This window comes from Phaenicophaeus curvirostris, chromosome 10, assembly GCF_032191515.1.
Source record: "Phaenicophaeus curvirostris isolate KB17595 chromosome 10, BPBGC_Pcur_1.0, whole genome shotgun sequence".
Lineage (NCBI taxonomy): Eukaryota > Metazoa > Chordata > Aves > Cuculiformes > Cuculidae > Phaenicophaeus > Phaenicophaeus curvirostris.
In genome coordinates this window covers 1,793,765-1,816,702 of record NC_091401.1, presented here as the reverse complement: position 1 = coordinate 1,816,702, position 22,938 = coordinate 1,793,765, and the positions used below count along the sequence as shown (strand labels likewise).

General features: G+C 43.3%; 1 protein-coding gene across 5 annotated transcripts in view; it reads left to right on the top strand.

The window, feature by feature from the left end:
- STAG1 (STAG1 cohesin complex component) overlaps nt 1–22,938 on the top strand; it is a 163,693-nt gene that overhangs the window by 40,771 nt on the left and 99,984 nt on the right. For 4 of the 5 annotated variants that reach the window (XM_069865028.1, XM_069865027.1, XM_069865026.1 and 1 more), the window contains 3 exons: nt 1,939–2,073; nt 6,819–6,923; nt 12,269–12,446. In XM_069865028.1, coding sequence (XP_069721129.1) covers nt 2,045–2,073; nt 6,819–6,923; nt 12,269–12,446 — 312 coding nt within the window. In that variant the 5' untranslated portion in view covers nt 1,939–2,044. The remainder of the gene's footprint in view (nt 1–1,938; nt 2,074–6,818; nt 6,924–12,268; nt 12,447–22,938) is intronic. The other variant, XM_069865029.1, reaches the window with a different exon arrangement.

The following is a 22,938-nucleotide window of genomic DNA, read 5'->3' as shown; positions in this document are numbered from 1 at the left end:
GATTCTATGATTACAAAATGTAATTGGCATAGCAGGAGGAAAAAATATTTGCAGAAGCTTAATCAAAAACTTGGTTCTGTTTCAGGATTTAATTAAATATTCTTCTTAGTTATATCTAAGATTTTAGTATTTTGTGGCTGCCAGAGTGCACGTTGTTCTGATTGTTGTGAATGTCTCTGTTTCTGAGTTCAGAACGCTCCCTTTTTCCTTTCTGTAGGAAATCAACTCAGCTCTTCATTCAGTCTGATCCTGTGCTTGGTTATAATAAATTCTTACAAGCGTCTGAAATGGTTGCTTGTTGTTGCTTGGGGACATCGTTCCCTGTTGAGAGTAACCACAGCCTTTAAAACATGGTTATGAGCAGTGTCTCTAATGGGGAAGCACTGTTAGAGAAACAAGCTATGGAAATAGCACAAATTGCATGTCATATCACATTTTTGTTCATGAAGAATTTGGACTGATTTGTGTCTTCTGGTGGAACTAGAGAGCTCTTACCCCTGCCTGATGTCCTGGCTGTGGAAAGTGCGCCCCGTTAAACCATTAATGCTGGAGTGGAACTGCTAATTCCAAACAAACTTCTCTTTTGTTAGCATTTGTTTTGCAACAAAGTGGAGAAGAAACAGCCAGTGAGATGACAGTACATGGAGAAAGATCTAGATTTGCTGGTGAGACCCTTGCTGTAAGTAAAAGTACTGGTGGCACTAAGCAGTGTGGACTGGGAGAACCGGTTGTGTGCGTCTGAATCTAACGGGAACTGCAACAGCAGAGGCAGGGAAGTCTGCTCATGCTGTAGAGTTATAGGCTTGGTAAATGCATACTGATATGCATATAGCAGGGTGGAAAATTGTGCTTCACAGGTTGTACTGTTTTGCTTAGGCAGGTTTTATTTAGATCTTGTGTTTGGTCACACTACCTCCTCCTGGTTTGATTTCCTGCTCTCTTGTGCAGAGCTACTAGACTACAGAAAACCTGCCCGCTGAGAAGTGAAACACGGAAATAAAAGACATTTAAGATGTCCCGTGTTTTAAAAACATCCGTTTCAGTGCTTGGTACTCATTGCAGTGATCTCTGTACAAGGACACAAGGAAACAAATGGCTGGAGTTTCTCTACACCTTGTGTTTTCTGGAAGAATGGGATGGGAGCTGTATGTTTTATGGCATCTGTCACGTTGTGCCATTCTTTAATGATAAATCATGCCTGCTGTCATTAGTCAACTTCTTGATGAGTCTTTGGGTAGAGCTGTTACCGATGGTGGCAGGGGTTCCACAGACACGGTCCAGTTTGATGTTTAAACATACAACTCCGGTTACATCGGGTTAATACACTTTATGTTGCAGTTAGATCTCTGCACAGCTCCTGACTGTTGTGTGAGATTCAGTCACATAAAATTGGTTGATCAGTCAATCTGAAGATTGTGGCTCCATTAAAGGGAATGTTATCAGAATAGTTCACCTGTTTTATCAAAACCTGTATGATTTTTAGGTTCAGATCTCTTGTCTTGATTCAGAACCAGGAAAGATGGTTTCTTATGAAACCACACTAAGGTCTTTTAAGTTCAGTCTGTTGTATGACTAGAAAATCAATTTCTTACATCTAGATCATTACATTCTCCTATTGCTTCAGCTTATCTATCTTGTTTCTTTATGTTTTCTCAGCATTCTGTGTGTGTTTTTTACATCACAGTTACTGTAAACAAATATAGGCAGTAATGGAAAGACTCTGCAATTTAAAAGAAATTAAACTCAAGTTGTTTAAATAGAATTGTAAAAACTGACTGCAAGCATATGATTATGCTGTCATGGGGACATCCGTTCTAAATTTCCTATGGTTTAATAGTGATGCAGCTTCAGAATGGACCATTTCTCTTTACAGCTCTTTTTATTCAACGTGTGACTCTTTTGGATTCACATCTAACTATTTTTTTTCCTCTTTTACAGACGGGCCTGTGACATTCTTTTCATGAAAGAGGTTTCCAAGTAGTTGTCCTATAATAACTTTGAGAAGAAGGTCTATGTAGCTCTTACTTTCAAGAGTGCTGCAAAAATGATTACTTCAGATTTGCCAGTGCTACAGTGAGTATACATTTCTCCTTGTCTTTAAAATTTTCAGTTTGAAAAGGTAGAGAAGTACACACAGAAGTGATTGTGAGGAAAAAGCACAAGCTGGAGAGAGGTGCAGATTGGTGTGACTGTTCCAGGCCTCCCATGTTGGTGTATGCTGGAAAACTGTAAAAAATAAGACACTTGATCTAGAAAATAGTCCTCTATATGTATGGAGGCTTAATTGCTGTGAAAAGCAAAACAAGATCTTTGCTACTTTAATGCTTCTGAACGTGGAGAGATTTCAGAAATGTGTGAGAGTTTAGTCATGATTGACTATGTTTGTATATTCTGGTTGTGTACTCCTTCTTTCTAGCTCCTAAATAAGCAGCCTTGAAGGACTACTGTAGTCCACTGCTTCTAGGCCTTATTTCTCCTTTTTCATAAAACATTAGAAAATGTTTTCCGCTGCCCCTTTTAAACAAAGGGTCCTAAAGTCGGTTGGTAGATTAAGGTTCTTGGCTTTGGACCATATCAAATACCCCCTTCCAAATTCTGCTCTGTTGAGGGAACATGAAAGAAGAAAGCTTTAATCTTTCAGGGTTCATGGAAGTGCCTGTGGAATGCAGGATTTTGCTTATTGGTGTTTGAGATGTAGAGGAGGATCTCTGTGTGCTTGACCTGGGTGAGGCCATTCTGAGTCTTCTCTCAATGGGATGACTCATAGTTGCTGTGAGGCATGTTCCTCTTCAGATTTGGAGATCAACCACGAGAGCTGATTCATCTGTGATTCATGAGCCCGCGCATTTAGCTGTTTTTCTTCATGGATGCTTTTTTTCCCGAAGTTGAGTCTGGTGCTGAGAGTTACCAGGTTTGTCTCTGCCAGAACCTTGAGCCACCTCAGCAACAAGGATAGAAGCTTATAGAAGCATTTTTATCTACAAAAACTGAGACACAAACATAAGGTTTTGGTGAGGTGTGTTTATACGTGGGGGTGGTGTAAGCTCTGTAGCCGAGGCTTTACGTAATAGTGGAAGGAAGGTAAACTTGTTTTGATTTATTTTGCAGAGATGTGAAATTTACTGTGTCCATGGAAATCTGTTCTTCAGAAGGCTGATATGGTAAAGGGCTGCCCAGTAATCTGTTAATTCTTTATCACCATATGGTTAGTTTCGATGGCTGCTTATTATCACTTAAGAATACTGTCTGGAGTTTTTAGAAGGGATCCTGCCGTTACTGTAAGCTGGTAAATGCTTTAGCCACCGCAGAAGTCAGAAAGAAAAGCAGAGTAAATGTGAGCCCCTAAAAGGGATTGTCACTTGCCTGCCTTGCGCTGCCCACCCCAGTCTTGTGGGTCAGTCACACTCTGCCATGTTCTCTGGTGCCTCTGTCCTGCCAAAGGTGTCTCGGAGAGGGAAGGCTTGGCCTTAGGCCCTGCCACCTCTCCTTTTAGATGAAGTTTTCTTAACTCTATATTCTTTTTCCCTCCCGACAGTTTCAGGAAAGATAAATAGCGACTAAGCCCAAGTTTTCCCTCAGGTGACATGTCACATGCACCTAAAATAGGGATGGGATAATTCTGGTCTGTTAAGATGTGGATGACTGCCACCAGATAAATGACTTCTTAGCAGTTCTGCACGATGTGGAGGGAGTGAGGGAGATGGATGCTGGCCAGATGCACTTCTCAGCGAATGTTAAGAACCTGACAGAACTGCAGGCAGTTGGGAGAAGCTTTACTCCTCCTCCGAGTTCAGGAGGAGTAAGAAGAAAAGGGGCATGTGTGTGTGTTCCCAGAGCAGCTGTGAGGCTTTGACAGAAGCAAAAGGCGCTGCCTCCCGAAATGGACGGGTTCAGGGCTGCAGTGCAAGGGCCTTTTTGTGCAGGAGTTAATTCAGGCAGAATTCATTGCTGCTGGAAATGCTGTTTATTTTAATGATAAATCAGCCAAGGACTGCAGATTGTCTCGGATCCTGTCTCCTTACTCCAGGTAATGTTAGGATTGAAGGGAACTGACTTTCTGATGTTTTGCGCTCATTGCTTACATGCTTAGCTAGGACAAAACCTCCTCTCTGCCTCACATATTGATGGGGTGAGAGCCAGCTTGTTTGCTTGTCAACATTCCTGTTTAGTTTATTTAGAATCACAGAATAGTTTGGGTTGGAAGTAACCTTAAAGCCCATCCAGTTCCACCCCTGCCCTGGGCAGGGACACCTCCCACTGGATCAGGTGCCCAAGGCCCATCAAACCTGGCCTTGAACCCCTCCAGGGACAGGGCAGCCACAGCTTCCCTGGGCAACCCGGGCCAGGGCCTCCCCACCCTCATCCTGAAGAATTTCTTCCTAAGATCTCACCTGAATCTTCCCCCTTCCAATTTAAAGCCACCCCCCAAGTCCTGTCACTCCAGCTCTCATAGTGAAGAAATTTCTCCTTAACGTCTAGTCTAAATCTGCCCCTCTCCAGTTTATACCCATTATTTCTCAAGCGCTAATGCTTGAAGGGAGGCGCTCGAGCCATTTGCCCAGGAGGGCTGCTGAGTCTGCCTTTAAGGGAGACGAATCTTTATCCTGATAGTATTAGGGGGGTGGTTTTGTGAGCTAGAAAAGCTACTGCATTTCACCAGGAATGGTGGTATTGCTTAGACCACACCATGCCTAAGACTTTTCCAGTAAGGATTCATGTAGACCAGAGTGAACCTTAACTTCTCTACAGAGAGCAAGAGAGAATAGCTTGAATTTCTCTACAGCATAGAAAGCAGCAGGTATTTTTATCGGGTTCCTCACTTCTCTATTCAAAAGTTATTTTACAAAAGCCATTGTCCTTGTGAGGCAGCGCACGTTTCTGAGCTGCAGTGGGGTGACTGGTCCTTGCGCCGGGGCTGAGTCCATCCCTGAGCGCTGAGCAGAGCCTGGGGCCTTGAGCACCCGGATCCAGAGGAAGGTCTCCTTGCCCATGGAACTGGATGGGCTTTTAAAGTCCCTTCCAAACCAGACTATTCTATGACAGCCTTTGTATTCAACTGTACTCACTGCATCGCTTTTCACACACTCGTGTGGCCTTGTTTTACCAAATCGTTCTGAACTCTGCCTGGGGCATCTTTTACACAGTTTTAAGCTTTTTACAATTTTTTTTTCCCCAAAATTCATAGCTTGATACAGAGTTTTATAATTTCATATTTTATGAAGCAGAAAAGCTGCTTCTCTTTAATTTTATCCTGACAAAGCTGCATTTTCAGTATTTTGTAGAGATAACATTTTACTGTAATGCAATTTTGGAACACAAATGTACTTGCATACCATTTTTAGTCTAAGATGCCTGGTTTTCCAGGATGTGCAGGATGTTTAGAGGTAATCCACTGAAATTACTTTCAGAAAAGGAGATTTGTTTATGTTCTACTTCATTCTAGTTTTTGTAAAGGATTCTGTGGACCCCTTGGTGGGTTTGCACTTGCAAAGCAGAGAAGGTTGGAAAAGAATGTATTTAGTGTTAGAAATTCATCTTCGTCCTGCAGAAATATTTGGATTAGAGCAGACTTGTAGTAAAGTGGTAATTTCAGTCAAGAGGCGTTGTTCTTGATTCTGATACAGCGGGGTTTGTACCTTCCTGCTTTAGTAACTAGCTTGCTTGATGATACAGCAGATTTCTGAAGTGTTTTTGGTTTATAAAACAAAACATGAGGTAAAACTGCAGACAGTGTGGAAGATCTTGTCTTGCTGAAGCTGCTCATTTCTGCAAACCAGATCACTGATGCCGCCTTCTGCACTTGAGGCTGTGTCAATTAGTGGAACAGGTCAGATTTTCCCCTTCCCCTTGCATAAGTTTACAGCAATTTAACTCCTTTCACTTCAAGGAAGTGATATTGGATTTGAAGAAACCTCTCTTTAGAGCTAGGTTGGACCCATCTTGGAGTAATCTAGGACATTGCTACAGCTACTTTGTCATTTACAGAAATATCATGCCCTGATGGTCTTGCAAATTCAAAATACAGCCCATCAGTAACAGATGTGGGTTTGCCTGTAGGCTCTTCTTGGGCAAAATTCAATGCCTTGGAAGAGTTTCTTCAAGTGTCCAGGGCTGTTTTGAAGACAGAGATGTACCTGTGCACCCAGCTTGTGGGAGGGGAGAAACAGGGATTGTGGTTTTTGCCTACTTAGTGTGGTCATAAGGCTAAAAGAGCCATGTCTGTCATCGTCCTCTATTGTACAAGTGAAAATGCTTTTCCAGCTGCAAGAATCATAAACATCTTTGGATCAAAGTGGGTTTTCTGGTTGTGCCTCACGGTCAGTGTTAATCCTGTCTTTATTAACGGCCGCACAAACCATTGTCTTTGACTGACTGAAAACACAATGTAAGCTGAGTGGGACCTCCTGTAATGGTTCTAACGATGTGATAGCTCGGCTGGACTCCACTTAGGTTTCTCACAGCCGTGAGAGCAGCTTGGGAGTAGTTACTAGAAAGTTGGTACTAGAGAATACATTGTGGGGTGACTATGTTGAGAATATGCTGTTTAATAAAGCCGCTTTTTGAAGTGTAACGTGGTTGCAAAAACAGCTGTTAATTTAAATAACTTCCAGTCTATAAATGCCATTCCAGCCCATAAAAAGGTAAGGCTTTTTGCCAGGGCTAACAACGCTTAGTTTGCAGAATAAATGTGGCAAGCCTTTTAATGCTGATTTTTTTATTTTTTTTTTTTTACTGCCTTAGGACTAAATATTTAATCAGTTGGTTATAGATTGTTGATTTCAAATCACTTTAATTTATCTAGTGTTTTTCCCCCCTAGGGATTCTACAAATGAAACTACTGCACACTCAGATGCTGGCAGTGAACTTGAAGAAGCAGAAGTCAAAGGAAAAAGAAAAAGGGGCCGTCCTGGCAGGCCTCCAGTATGTGTAATTTAGTTTTGTTTTGTTATGCATCTATTTAAAATTGACTGCAAACTGTTTTTCATCTTATCATCTTGTGGTCACAGAAATAAGCTTTTAATGAGCCCTGTGTCAAACTTTATGAAGACTGGTAGTAGTATGAAATATTTATCGGACTGATACGCAGACAACGTTTGGGATGTTTAAAAGGAGACAAAAAATGAGCTCGTTATAGTTATTATTTTTTTCTTCCACTAGCTAGTTATATGAACGTTACAGATTTGTTGTTATTGTCATAAACGAACATTCTTCCAGGCATGAGATTAATCTCAGTACACACGACCACTTTCTGTTCTGGAAGCTGTAATGCATTTTAAGTGACAAATGACATTTGAGCTTTCCTTTTAATAACTGCTAATCTCTTAATGTGAGCCAAAGAGTTGCAGCACAGTATTAACAAAATGCCTCAGACCTGTTAACGCGTCTTAGAAATTCATGCAATTGTCATACAATTTTTTGGGTGACTTGACAAAATTTATATGTTTTGGATTCACAATCAAATCCTGCCTTCATCACTGATATTGCAACAACAGAAAGGAATAAATAAGGTTATTCTACAAAGAAGGGCCGGAAAGGAAAAAGCCACTCCATGTCTAATATCCTCGAGGAGACATGCAGATACCTTGGAAAGTCTCATCTAGGCAATGTCATTTATAACATTACTTGATATTAAAAGTCACAGATTTTGTAATGGAGATATTGGTTTTGCAAATGTTGTGTTCCACTTTCCCTCCTCCTCCGCGTTGCCCCCCTATCCCTGCTGCTGACCCTCTGCGTTCCTCAGGTGAATTATCTGTTTCTTACAAGAGGTGCAGTTCTGATACTTTCCCCACTCTTCCATCTGCTAACGTGATTGTTGTTTCCTCCACAGGTACCTCCTACCTTTACTCTCAGATAGGAAACAAATTAAAACATTTTGTTGAATTCAGAGCTGTTTTTCTCAACTGATACATAGCTTTGTTTTCCATTTCTGTTACAGAACCTAAAGAAAGGCTTTTCTGCCCAAAGGCTCTTATGTTTTTTTGTGGGTTTTTTTCCTAACTAAAATATCATGTTCTAATAAGATTTGATCTCTCCCTGCAGATGCTGCTTTGTTTATGTCCTTAGGCCATCACAGCTACAGTGATGCATCTGCCATAAACATATTGACTTCTTTGGGGAAGAGAGTTTTCTCTTCGGTGCTGTTCTGTCTGGCTGCATGGTCCTGTTTGAGCTGCACACAGCATGCTCCATCAGATATATGTGTAGATGTATTTTAAATAGGTTTCTGCTATAGAACGGGCTTGACCTTTTATCAGACAGACTACTAGCAGAGGAGCTTCCAGCCTTTTTTTCCAAAGAAGAACGTTCCTCTTTGCAGACTTGTGTAAGAAGATGATCATCATTTGAAAGTTTGCCATTTGTAACAAATACCTCTTCTGTTCATGGAGAACCATAATATTTTGGGGAACCTTTCCTTCCTGAAAATGCTGCTTTCTATGTTGTCTCTCCATTTCTGTAAGAAACTGTTCTCAGAAGTATTGAGATTGAATTGACGAGACAGTCAGCTTGCAAAGAGATTAAGTCCATTGGTCCTTCCAAACATCTCTGGGAACCTAACCTGATTATCCTGGATTCATTGACCCTGGCTGCGAATTTAGCAAGGATTGCACCATGTCCTGTTCTAGCATTGACCATGATTTGAGCTGGCCTTCTTCGTGCCCACATTTGCTTTAAACGCTGAATCTTGTAGGCAAGCTGCTTGTGGAACGAATGGCTGAGAGGTCAATCTGTCCCGTCAGTGGAATTGTTCGCTACAAGTAGTTATATGGCACTATGTGAGCATATCATTTTGATATGTTTTGTGAATTTTGTGGGCTGTATTTAAGGAGTAACCTCTGACAGTCCTCTGGTTAATGATGCTGAGGAACATTGGCCAAAAATGCTGCTTCTGTCTGCTGCTGCATTATTGAACTGCACAGGTCTGGATGCGTGCTCCTGCTCTGGGTAGGAGGTTTGAAAGGCCAAGGGCCAGTGATGCAATGCAGCTTTCATGTTAGTGAGCTCAGATCAGTTATTTATCTGTCCTTTTGTCTCCTCTCCTTGTTCATCAGTGTTCTTGTTCATCATTGTTGACATGCTTTATTTTAACCACCAGGCCTTACCTTCCTAGGAGCTCAGAAGAGCTTGACTCAAGCCTCAGCCATTAGAGGCTGAGGGAATGCGAGATCCCTGGCCATATTTCAGGTTTGAAGTAGGAGCAAACAGATCAGTCTCTTTGACTCAGAGGACAAGAATAAATATCAGTCTTTCTGTCCAAGGGTGGCAATTCCAAGATCTCTGCTGGTGTCTCTCTCATCCCATAATCAAGCCCACGGCATGCCTTTCTCCAGTTCTCTCCTTGGATTCTTCTCTTAAGGCCAGATGGAACAAGGCACTTCTGATCCTTTTGTCTTCAGTGCAGACTGTACAGGTTTCAGGTCCTCTAATATTGTTTAGTGTGGTGGAGACAGACCACAGTCCCTTATCTTTGCATTCACATGTAACAGTTGAACTTCACAGCAGATTCTTAGCCATATTTAGTCTTGTAGCATGGATATCAGATCCTGCAGGGGATTGGGTTTTCCTTTTAGTTCCAGATCATACGCTGATTAAGAGTAAGAAGGAATCGTCTTGGAAGAATTTCCTTTCATGCTAGTTGAGCTCTGTTTGTTGTGACATCGATGTCCTCTTTCAGCTTGCTTGCCTGGTATTTTACATCTGTCCCTTAAAACTGAGGTGAATGATCTTTCTTTGGTCCTGTGGAAATGCAGTGTGCCCACAGTTGTGATGTGAAGGCTTCTCTGTCCCGCCACTTGTAGCTTCTGGTGGAGAAATCCTAGTGACATTAGACATTTTCCTTTAATGCTTGGATGGGACGGTCCTTTTATTTTTGGCAGTCTAATCTATTCTTCATTTTTCTGTGGAAGTAGCCTTTTTTTGGTAGCAATTGCCTCAGCTAGAAGAATACAAGTGATTGAAGCATTTATAGCACTCTTGATTCTTTAAGATCACTTTTAGAACTCTTGCTGGGTTTTTAAAGCAGGGTGGAAAAAAGCAACACTCCTTTTCCCTCCCAACACTTTGGGAGTTGTTTTGTTCTGAGCTGTGTGCCCCGCAGCTGCGGTAGCTCTGTGTGTGCAGGATGGCAGGGACCTGCATCTGCCCTCACATGCAGGGTTGGGCTTTTCACAGGGAGCTCAGCAGTCCAAGGGACTGACCGTTTGAATCCAAGGACTTCTCATTAGATAGCCAGGGCGATGATACGCAGCGTGCAGTAGCCTTCCTCTTTTAATCAGGGTTCTTTTGGAAGGAGCTCAGGCATTACCACTTGCTAGTGTTTTCACCCTTCAAATTCAAACGATGAGTCTTGGTCAAAGCACCATTTCCCTAGGATCCCTGAGAAAAGTGGAGTTTAAACTGAGCCCTTGGCCTGTCCTGACTCATTTGGAGTGTGCGCTGGTCCGTAGCACTCAGGCCGGTGTGAGTGGCATCTCTCCTTGCTGTGCAGTGACAGGGTGTCTTTGGATGCGTGCATTCCATGTCCGTTTCCTACTTGCTTTCCCTTCATCCTTGCAGTATTTAATGTCTCCCTTTGAATTACACGTTCAGATGAGCTGAGCATGGAGAGGGCTTGCGTTAGATTGTGGAGGACATTAGCCTGCCCTCCTCCTTTCATTAGTGGTGCTTGTAGCTGGTTGAAGTACTTGGGGCTTACTGTCACCCAGCTTGAATAAGCACATGGATTATGCATCTCAAAAGAGGCAATTTGCTTCTAATTCTTTGCTATCATATTAAATAGTGATCGCATGTGTCTCTGGAGCTCGGTGGAGCTCAAACGTTTCATGTATTGATAGCTGCCTTGCTGATAAAGGCGGCTTTGCACAGGTTTAAAAATTCATTGAGGGAGAATGCAGATCATTGAGGGAGAATGCAGATCATTAAGTGTGGTGGTTATCCAAAACACTTGTCGCAGAGATTGTAGCCTTATTTTAGGCTTTCCAGCTTGCCTTTGTATGCAAGTCCTTAACTGGATATTTGCAAGAGGCAGCTGCCCTCTACCTTGCCTTTTCCTTTAGCTCTCTGGCTCCACCAGCCACAATCCCTTTTAAAGTAAGACAAAAGCTAGACTGCAGGGTTGTCTTCTACCAACTCTTCTACATAAGAGATCCCTTTCCTCTGCAGGAAAACTCTTGAAGTGTCAGTGGTTCGAGGATGCAGCCAAAAATATTGTTTATGTTCTTCACTGAAAGCTTTAATAGAGACGGGCTGCCAGTACTCTTGAGTAAATGGGACCAGGAGGGTATGGCCCTAAATGTGATCTTCAAGTTGCTTGCATGTTGTTTTCTTTAATATAATTCCTCAAAACAGCTTCATTGTTCTGTGGAAAATAGCAGCTTTTGCTTTTATCTGCCTCGCAGGAGGGAGAAAGGATAGAATATGGAAGTAAGATCGTGTTATTTTCCCCAGAAATGAGTTTTTATTTTTGCATAAGGTGACTTAAATTCAGAGCAACCTGTTCCCTGAATGGCTTCTTGCAAGTGGGGTGACACCTGGTTCTTAGCTTGAAGGATTTAGAGAGAATTTACAATAAATAATTTAGATTCACAGGGAAAATGTTTTAACTGATAAAATGTTGACGTGAAGGAATGTGATGGTCATCTAAATCTGACTGTAGAAACGTACCGATTAATTCATCTGAGCTGCCTTCGAGAACTGACTCTCTATGTGCACGGTTTCTTATGAAAGTTTTATTAAAACAAAATCACAGAAAAAGAATGTTAGTGACGTGTATTTTTAATAACTTCTCTTCCAAAGATCATTCTTTATGCTAAATGTTTATTTTGTGTGCCAGTATAACAGTTCTGCTGTCCTGTCTGGGATTTGCTACCGTTTCGCTGGTTTTACTCCTGTTATTGGCTGTTTGTGTTTAACAAACTGATCTGAGCATTGGGATGAGCCTGTTCTCCGAGGCTGGGAATTCTCCACCTTTTACCTTGACAGGACAGCAGCTTTGAAGTTGCTCCTTGATGATTACTGATAAATGGAAATCCATGGGCCGCAACGGATAAAGCCTGGAGCAACCTGGTAGAATTTCAGAGCTGACCCTGCTTTGAGCAGGAGGTCCGGCTGGAGGCCTCCTGAGATCCATTCTGACCCGGCTTATCCTGTGCCCCTTGTGTGTGTGTAGATGTGTGAGCGTGTAGTTGTGTGTGTTGTTTATGTTTAGCTTATAGGGAGACACTGAGTCATTTCAGATGTGGCTATAATCAGTTTTCATTCTGCTGGTTTTCTTTGCCCAGTCTGCCACTAAGAAACCTCGGAAGTCTCCAGCGGACAAGGGTCGTGTTGAAACCGGAGCTAGAGGAGCAAGTCGTGGAAGAGCCAATGGGCACCCTCAGCAGAACGGGGAAGGGGACCCTGTCACCTTGTTTGAGGTGGTTAAGCTGGGGAAGAGCGCTATGCAGGTAAAGTAGCTGTTTTACACCGTCACCATTCAGTATGACCTGGCTGCAGAGATTCGATCCATTGTGTTTTTTCCTAACCTGTGCTGGTCCAGAAGTCTGTCTATGTCGGATAAGGGGACAGATGGCTCCGATTGAGCTGGGGACTGTCCTCTACACCTCTGAGAGACAAGAGACACCTCAGGGCCAGCCTCTGGGCATGAAGTTGGCATGGAATAGCTCGATGGCCACTCATTGCCCTGGCCATGGCCTTTCCCACCTTCTTGTGAAAGTTAATCCTTGCCCAAGCGCAGCCAGGACGTAAACTTCCCTATTACAAGTTCTCCATTATTTTATTTGTGACTTCCAAATGGAAAAACATGTTGGTATTAAGCAACCCATTAAAGGTAGCCTGAAGTAAGTTTTATGTGAGGAAAGTGTATGTGGTATTAGTGATGGATATAAGGGGGGTTTTGTTTGCTTGGTTTTTTTTAAATACCCACTGACACAAGCAATTTTGAGTCCTTTGCGCTCCAGCTTGCATCGTTCCTGCTGTCCCCACCAGAGCCACAGGTGAAGGCTAAATGAGTTGCCTAGACTTCCTCTGTAGCTGGGAACAAAGATGGACACGTCCTGAAGGCAAAATTTCATCGTAAAATAAATACATATGACAGCAGTGAATTCCCTCTGGAAGCGGTTCCTGTTCTGTTATGTTTTGGTCCATTTCAGAGGTTCTGCAGAATTCGCTGGGCCAGATGAGCCCTACGTCAAGATGTTTTTTCCATTACTTGCATGCTTTTAGTAAGCTCAAAGGAGAAGCAGCGAGCCAAAGCCCACCGCTCACCTGGTGCAGTGCAAACCCAGCAGCTGCTCCTACTGGAGAACAGTTTAAGCAAACCTCCTTTACTTTGCATTTCAACAAAACGGGATTCGTGTAATGTCAGTTCATTTGTTTTGACTTTGTGGTGCTAACTAATGTGAGAACATTAAAAATAAGGGGCTGAGTCCCATTTCCAAAATTATTTTTAGTGTAGCTAAAAGCCAAATGTAATTAATTCCTAAAGGAATCTAGTCTTGCAAATGAGCGAAAGCTGTTGGAAATTGTCTCTCAGTCTCAATCCTGTGGCACGTCCAGGTGTAATTTTAAAGAAGTAATGAACAGGAAGAAAATGAGATTTTTTTAGTTCTTTGCAATTGCTGTATTTACAGTTACTCAGGATTAACCCGCCTTCTGCAGTAGGTGAAGACAGAACAAATTTACTCTTAACAAAGCCTCATATTCCTTGTGCCTCTTCATCCTGTGTGTCGGGGCTTCCAACTTGTTTTTCAGTACTTTTTCAAATTTCGTTTTTAGCAGGATTTGAGGAAACATCTGGAGTCTGTTTTCTGGTTTTGCTGTGGTACAGAACACACAATATGCTTTATGTAGGATGTTTGTCTTCGAGCGACTGGTATTTTCAGAAGGCAGATGAAGAGGAGTGGGTGATTTCATCCTCGATGACTGTGGAACCCACGGATACATTTCATCTATTTTAAAGGAGGTGCCATCGGAAGGCTTCGGCAAGCAAAATGCAAAGAATAAATTGTCTGTGCATTTGTATTAAGAAGCCTTTGGAATTCAAATACAAAGGCATAATTTTGAGAAATATAGTATTTGTGTTTGCATTTCCAGGTGGGTGTGTACGTCTTTGTATACACACACATAGGAATAGACACATGCCCAGCCTGTGTGAGAAAGATGTAGACAGCTCATTTCTAACCAGTGGAGAAATTATAAGCAAATAGTGAAAGAATAGGCAAGTTTATTTGAAGGCCTGCGATGCAGACAGGCATATGTGACTCAAATGATAGAATGGTTTGGGTTGGAAGGGACCTTAAAGCCCATCCACCCCCTGCCCTGGGCAGGGACACCTCCCACTGGATCAGGGGCTCCAAGCCCCATCCAACCTGGCCTTGAACCCCTCCAGGGATGGGGCAGCCACAGCTTCCCTGGGCCGGGGCCTCCTCGCCTTCATGTTTAGGAGCACCAGCCCTGATGTAAACAGTATGGGTCACTTGTGCACCTCTGAGAATTTTACTATTGGTAGAATTATTCCTCCTAAACCCTATTGTAGGAAAGAGGATGCAATTAAAAGGTGAATTAGTACTTTTTTAATGCACTTCCAGGCAGTAATCCCACATGAAACCAAGGTTCTATAAACCAAACTTGTTAGCATTTTTATACTTTACTTTTTCCTTCGTTGCTTAAAGATGTTGATGTAACAATTAGGAACACTTGGCATTTTTTTCATAATTTCAATGCTAAAATTGGCCACAACCCCTCTGCAATTTTGTCAATATTGCCAGTTTTCAGACAAGTGCCATCTATTTCTCTTGTCAGAACCTGTTATTCCTCAAAATTTAGTTTATTCCCTGTAATACAAACCTATGTTTTTCTGTTGTGCTCTTAAGCTTGCTTCCAGCAAGGAAAACCCAGGAAAATTCAATTAATATATTAGAAGATTATGTGGTAATTTTACTGCATGTGCTTTCATTTCTGATCTGTCTGCCCCTGCTGTTAGCTCGTAGGATTTATTTTCAGTGTTAGATTTTTCTGGCTTTGTGTTGCCAGCTCATGGAAATCTGTAGCTGAATTCAATTCTCACTTCTTTTAAGTTTGTCCTCTCTTTTGGGTCTCAGAGCAGGATTAGTTTGCTAATTCTCTTCAGGCTTATTGCTGTTTGGGTCTTCCAGGGAAGCAAAGTTAGGTTAATATTTCCTATTTCAAGTAAATGTAATTTCAGGACTACGCTTTGCATGTAAATCTTTGTTATGAAGTCCTGCTTGTGTTGATGTTAGATCTCATTTGAACTCTATGAATCAAATAGAATGGGCTTGTTGTCCCTGGTTTGTACTTTGCTCTGTAACCTTTTGTACAGCTAGTTGTTCGGAGGTTTTTCTGTTGGCAGCTCTCTGGATGAAGGCTGGTGTGACCTCCTGTCCCTGTTTTCCGCCAGTACGTTTGTTAGCCCACTAAGGCTGTTCACAGGGCTTTTTGAGGCTCACTGTTTTTAATTAGGCAAACACGGTACTCTTCTGCTTTCTTTTACTTCTCTCTATTCATTATTATTTTTCCTTGAATACTTTTATGGATGCAGCCAATTCCAATGTATTTCCCTATTTTAAATCTCCATGAGTAGAAGGGACTGCATCACCATTTCTCTTGTGCCAAACCACCTGACTTTACAGTGAACCTCCTGCCTTCCTCCACGTCCTGCTGCAGAGCCTGAGGTGTCATCATTTTTTGAAGTATCTGGGGTGAATGGTGAGCTCTTTACAAACTGTGCTAGCAAAGGAACTTGAATTGTATTTGTTAATAGGTTAATGGGTTTCTTACTGGAATAACTGATCTCGTTTCTGCGCTTCTCTGAGGATATGTTGAGTCTCGTTTTCCAAGTGTCCAAGTAATTTAGGTTCTTTGTAGCATCTCAGAAGCATTCCTGCCCCTGACTGCCCAGGTTAAACTGATGCAGCCCCTCGGAAACTGTGTAACCTGTCAGCTGGGAGAGATGAGCACCTGCAGAAATTCTGTAGCAGAGCAGAAAATCTGCTTGGTATGGGCTGTTGAATGCTTTAGCCATCGTTTCGGAGGGCTCGGGTGAGGAAATGCAGCTCTAAGCGCTGTAGATCGGCTGCGACGAGAGTGCTTGTCATCAGTAGTTCTGTGGCTTTAATCCAGTTGAAAGAAGAATTTTTCCACTACCTTTTTATGCACAAAATTGTAATACCAGTTAATTTGTGCTGGTTTAATGTTCTCATAACAGAACTAAATATTTTTATCTTTCAATAGCATCTTTTTCTCCCAAATGGTTCCATGTAATGTATTACACCGATTTCCCCACCGAATGACACCTAGTGCCTGTTCTACTGCATGGAAACACATATTAATACGAACACCAAACACAGATGTAGCTGTATGGAGAGTGTGGATCCCTTAGTTTTAATGGGAATAAATACCTCTAGGATTTTATTCCTTCCCTTTCTGTGCTTCAGGGGAAAAAAAGTTACCTAGGTAGACACTGCATATTCCAGATTTTCCCATTTTTGCTTATGATAAGAAAAGAAATGGATATTGTTACATAAAGAGAATAGTTTTGGCCTTTCAGAAAGTGCTTGCTAGGTGTTAGCAAAGTGTGAACTCTTTCATAATTTAGAAGTACCACTATTAGTGGAAAAAGAATTGATTGCAGCTTCTCAGTCTACAGTTTTCTTTTGTTAACCTTACACCAGGTTTTTGGATGGATGAGGAATCACAGATTGGTTGGGGTCAGAAGGGACCTCAAAGCCCATCCAGTCCCACCCCTGCCATGGGCTGGGACACCTCCGACTGGATCAGGGGCTCCAAGCCCCATCCAACTTGGCCTTGAACCCCTCCCGGGATGGAGCAGCCACAGCTTCCCTGGGCAACCTGGGCCAGGGCCTCCCCACCCTCACAGGAAAACATTTCTTCCCAATATCTCATCTCAATCTCCCCTCTTCCAGCTGAAAACTGTTCCCACTAGTCCTATTCCTGCACTCCCCGATTCCTGCCCCTCCCCAGCTTTCCTGGAGCCCCTTTCAGCACTGGAAGCTGCTCTAAGGTCTCCCTAGAGTTCTCCAGGCTGAACAGCCCCAGCTCAGCATGTCAGACTTAACTGCCTGCAATTTGGAACACAACCAAACAGTTGTCTTCAAGGCTAATGCACAATCTTAAACTGCATGTATTTTCACTTGTGAGGAACTACTTTCTCCCCAGGAACTGTCTGTGGAATTAGTTTAGTCTTCACAAAATTTGACACTAAAAGACTTCTTTTCTTTTTAAAAGAACCTACGTGAATTCTCTTCAAAACTGCTTCAAGCAGAGCATGATGAGACTTTTCTCTGCTTCCCTCTCTGTCCCCAGGTTCTTATTTTCAGCATACTCTAAGTTCTCCTCACTGCCTGTTAAAGCATATTTTCTAGCCTTTATCTTCTCTTCAGGCTGCTTTTATACAGATAATATGAATCTTTAATTTCACTCTCCTTTCCTTTTTTGTTTTAATAAGCTTTGGATTTCGTTTGAGTAAATTTTTTTTGGCAGATGATGTTAGTATAAGCCATGCTGCTTTGTTTTCCCCTCCCCGTCTTTAAAGTAAATGCACTGTGCACCCATTCTAGAGCCATTTTTTTGTCTGTCATATTCACTCTAAATGAAGCATGTCCACTGTCAGTTGTAGGAAATCGCAAATCATTTAACATCTTTTATCCTTGATTTGCCTTGGTTTACAATTGACTCAGATCTTGTATTTGAACGTAGACTTGGTATTTGGTGTCATTTGTTTTCTCTTTGTGTCAGTGGCCTCGCTGCCAGATTTTTACTTAATTTAAATTGTGAAATAGTGTTTTTTGAAATCATCTTCCATTAATGGTTAGTGGGAGTGTGATCATTTACAAGAGCTGGCAGGGTATATGCAGTCAGTCCCTCTGGGTCATTCAGCGCTCGCTGCTCCTGGGTGCAGCAATGTGAAATGGGTTCAGAGATGTAAAGCCTTCAGGAGGTAATAAGGTAACTCGCTTCTTTATTTCATTCATTGCATCACACTTGGGCTTTTACTTGCAATCCAAACGGCTGTTTCTCTTCAATACTATAAAATGCTCCTATGTGAAGGCCAGTGTGTCTCTAAGTCTCCGGGATAGATTTTAAGTTGTTTACTTGCGCTAAGGATGTGTTCTGCTGCTTGCTTTCAGCCTCTCATTTCAATAGGGTTGCCTGCCTGGCATATTCTTCAAGTTGTTCTGTGGGGTAGCTCTTAAAACAGAGTCACCACAGATGTAATTTCTGTAAGGTTTTTTTTAAAGCTCTTGCAGGCTTTTGAAAATCTCTGTCCAGATGACGCATGTATATTCTACATTACTTGCCATTTGCAGATGACCTTCATTTTTCACTCAGTTCTCATAAGAATTTTCAGATTAGAGTACAAAAAAGTCTCATTTTTAAACAAGTACTTGTAAGGACTTCTTTCACTGACAGAGATGTGGTGCCTCTGTGTATAGATCTGTATATCTGTAGATGTACGTACATATGTGTATATGCATCTGCGTATAGCTCTCTGACAACAGGGAGTGGGGTGAAAGGGGGCTGCGCAGGTGTTACAGGGCTAATCCTGAGGTTTTATCTGTATAACTGAGCTAGGTGATTTTATATTTGGGATTTCTCCCCAATACTCACCTCACTGCAGTCTGGTAATGAAGATGAGAAGCTAACGAGGCTTTTGTGCAGTTTCTCATTTGTGGTCCTTCAGAACTTTGGTGTCGGGGGAGTCTTTTCCTTGTGCATGTGCACTGGATTTGTGAATCCCAAAGGCACAGATTTCTTGCTCCTGGGCAGAGCGTTTCAGCACACGTACTGTAGATGTTGTGCTTCCCAGGATTGCTGAATTTATCAGGTGGTTTGTGCACAGCATGCCAGTGCACATTTCCACATGGTAAATCCACACTCTTTGCTGCATCTGGAGGTAGAAACACGTGGAAGCAGATGAGTACCACCAGAACAACTCATGCAATCTATTCCTACCATATTTCCTAAGGCTTTTGTGGAAGCTGGCAACAAGACTCTTGTGGGGATGAAGTCTTTTGGTGGAAAGAGCCCACCTGCACCTACCTGCTGTCCAAAGAGCTGTTTGGTCCTTCCCCCCTTCTGTCAGCGGCTTCCCTGCAGCGTCAGTTCAGTGTTTGGGACGGGAAGGGGCTTGGGCAGGATAGCACTTGACAAAATGGTTACCTAATGGGAGTTGTTGCTGGAATTTGCTCTTTGCTTGTGTCCGAAAAGCCTCTGAAATCAGGGTGACTGGGTGGAGGCAGCCAACAAGATAGAACCGTGCTGGAGAAACTGATCTGCTGTAACCAGTGGGCTGTTGGTGAGAAATACTTGGTTTTAACAAGAGTCTTTCTCCCAATGCGTGTTTATGCCAAACAGTTCCTTTTCTGGCAAGGGTTGCTTGTTGGACTGTTTGCTGCGCTATTGCTTGTTGGTTGATGTCTTTTTCGCTCATGTTGGACGTTTTTCCTGGTGTTTGGATTACTGCTGGGTTTTCTTGATACAGTTGATACTTGTCTCTATTTTAGGTCTGGATGTGTATCATTTTTATTTTTTTCATCCTAGTGTTTTCATCTTTTGTAGCTCTTTTCTGTTACATCAAAAGTCAACAGTTTGATTAAGTTCCAACTGTTGTAGCATATGTAGTCTGGCTTCATTATCTCCTGTTGCCTTTAAACTGTAATCCATAAAAAATGCACCAACAAGCATGCCAACTGTGCATGAGGGGTTGAGTGATGCGGATCTGTGGGTGTTATTTTGATTCTGATAGATTGGAAATATCCCTCTCAATTTAGAGATGAGTGAACATAACTTGTGTGATTCTGTCCAGGTGCTGGCAGGTCATCACTGTCTTCAGCTGCCTGGAAGGAAGTTGTAGCGAGGTGGGTGCTGGTATCTCCTTCCAAGTGAAAGGACGAGAAGTGCCCTCAAGTTGCTCCAGGGGGAGGTTTAGATGGGGTATCAGGAATCATCTCTTCACCTAAAGGGTTCTCGGGCACTGCTGCCTGGGGAAGTGGTGGAGTCCCCATCCCTGGAGGGGTTTAACAGACAGGCAGACTAAGTGCCTGGGGATACGGTTCAGTAGTGGACAGGTACCGTTGGACTCTGTGATCTCAGAGGTCTTCTCCAATCAAACGATTCTATGATTCTAGGTCAGGTGCCTGCATGTGCCTTGTCTGCTCCTTGGGCAGCTGGTGGAGGTCTTCTGAGTGTACTCATGGGCGTTTTTAAGCAGGAGCTGTGTCATCTCAGCATGCGTTCCTGCCCCACAGAGATGAGTTGGGCTGACAGCTCCAGTGAATATTGGCTGTAGATGTGTACGCGCACACGTACTCACCGTGTGAAGTATAAAGGAAGCAACTGCTTTGCGTGATGATGACACGGCACCTTAAGTTAGGTAAACCAAATCCTACTCAAACATTTGACATCTTAGTTCCAGCTTTGTCAATCCTCTGCTGGGTTCAGATGACACGGGGGGCAGCCTTTGCCTGCTAAACCTGCTCAGGACCTTCACTCTAGTTTTGCTGGTTTCTTTATTTCCTGCGGTCACCAAAGGCCCTGTGTTGCCTCAAGTTTGGCCCACGAGCCTTGGAATCAGCTCCTTGTCTGGACTTCTCTGTGGATGGCGTTTTGGCTCTGGCTTGAAAATAAAAGTACTCTACGAGGTAGGGCAGAGCGGGCTGTAGTGCCCCAGGACACAGCGTGGCCCTCACTGGTCTTGTTGTATGAAGAGACGAAAACTAGCAGAAGGGAGATGAGCTGCACTGGTGGTTTTGAAGTAGTGCTGCAAAAATCAACTAAATAATTGTTTAAAAGAAGCAGAAAAAAAAGAAGGATATTCCTCCAGGTCTAACCCCTCTGGCTCCCCTTTTTTTTCCTGTCCAGATGGGTTCACTGGCCTATCCATAGCACAGCCCGGGAACAGCAGCTGTGGGGCAGTGGGAGGGTGTTGTAGCGAGAGGCAGGAGTAAGGCTGAGAAAGAAACAGAATCTCTCAGGCCAGCCTTGCTTCTACAGGACGTGTTTTTTTGTGGAACCAGGCTTGGGAAAGCACACAGACCCTGGTGAACTGGTTATGGGCACTCAGGAAGAGCATCTGGGATTTCCCAGGACCAAGGAAGAACATAATAGACTTCAGAAACCGTTAACAGAAACGTGACGAGAATGAGCCAAGATAGATAGGGAAGTATTTCTGAGCAGGCCACACAGCACAGAGTAGGGTTCTGCAGCCTGAAAAGAGGTGGCCAGATGGAAGCACAGGCTTGAAGTTTGTTTTCTCTTCTTCCATAAAAATTAGGTGGCATCAACTAGATCTAGCAGTGGGCAAGTTTAAAACACAACAATTATTCTTTTTTGCAGTCACTAACCCTCGAGGCACATGGCGGCAAGGTGATGTGGGTATAAAATGACCTGGTTCAGACAGGTACAATCACCAGAGAAGAATCAGGCTAGGGCCTTAAGGATCTAGGAGAGTAACTTGGCGGTGTCAGTATATTCCTGCCCTATTGCTGTGCTTTTCACTGTGCGTAGAGGCCCTCTGGGGCAGGTGAACCTTGGCTGCCCAGGACAGCTGCTTTTTTCTTCAGTGGAACAAGCAGCTGCTGGCAGTCGTGTGGTGTCTGCGCTAATACAGCTGCTCAGACAAGTGGCTTGACTTGGTAGATCAGTGATCTGGCCACAGAGCTTGGTCGGTATTTTATTTAGTAGATAATTTTTGCATTTGGCTAGGCTTGGGTTTCATGCCCTGGAGAATCCTGTCGCTTGATTCATGCTTACAGAAACAGGTCTAAATTCGTGATGAAATAATGAGTCCTCAGCACGGGAAGGACATGGACCTATTGGAGCGACTCCAGAGGAGGCCACGAAGATGATTTGAGGGCTGGAGCACCTCCTGTGTGAGGACAGGCTGAGAGAGTTGGGGTGGTTCAGCCTGGGGAAGAGAAGGCTCTGAGGAGACAGTGGAGCAGCTTCCAGTGCTGAAAAGGGCTACAGGAAAGCTGTGGAGGGACTCTGGATCAAGAAGTGCAGGGATAGGATGAGTGTAACAGTTTTCAGCTGAAAGAGAGATTGAGATGAGATCTTAGGAAGAAATGTTCTCCTGTGAGGGTGGGGAGGCCGTGGCCCAGGTTGCCCAGGGAAGCTGTGGCTGCCCCATCCCTGGAGGGGTTCAAGGCCAGGTTGGATGAGTTTTGGAGCCCCTGATCCAGTGGGAGGTGACCCTGCCCATGGCAGGGGGATGGAACTGGATGGGCTTTGGGGTCGCTTCCAACACAAACCTGTCTGTGATTCTATGAAACAACAGTGAAGCGTTCCAGGTAGCTGTTTTTGCGCTGCTGCTTTGTGTTTCCTCAGCTTATCTCAAGATTCGTTTGAGGCCAAGTGTTCCTTTCTATTTTTTCTAAGCAGCAGATGGACCTCTTTGTAAGCTCGCTTCTCCTCCTGTGCGTGCGTGTGTGTTGGTACACAGACCTGTAAAAACTTAGTTTCCTGGCAAACTGAATGTTTAGGGATGCCTGCTGGTTGTTGAACATGGTAATACTGATAATCTCCTCCTGTCTTGGTTTAGGAACCAGAACAGAGGTCTGTGTTAAACATGAGGTGTTGGGGCTCAGTTCCCAGAGCTGCGTGTGCCTCCGATACGTTCACAGCTCTGTTCCTGCTGCTCCCCTATTCACAGAACTTTGCTAAGGTCCCACTGGCATGGAGTTTGCACTTGGATGGTGAAAACTCTAGATGGGTTTTTCAGGATCCTATCCTTACATCTATCAGCTTAGAAAGAGGCAACATTTTCCTGAGAAGTTGAATTGTTTGCATTTTGTCTTTCCTGTTAATTCTTTTCCAGCCTGGTTAGAGGCCGTTTGCATGGGACTCGTGGTAACTGGAGGAGGTTGATGATGATGACACATGTACACTTAGGATTTT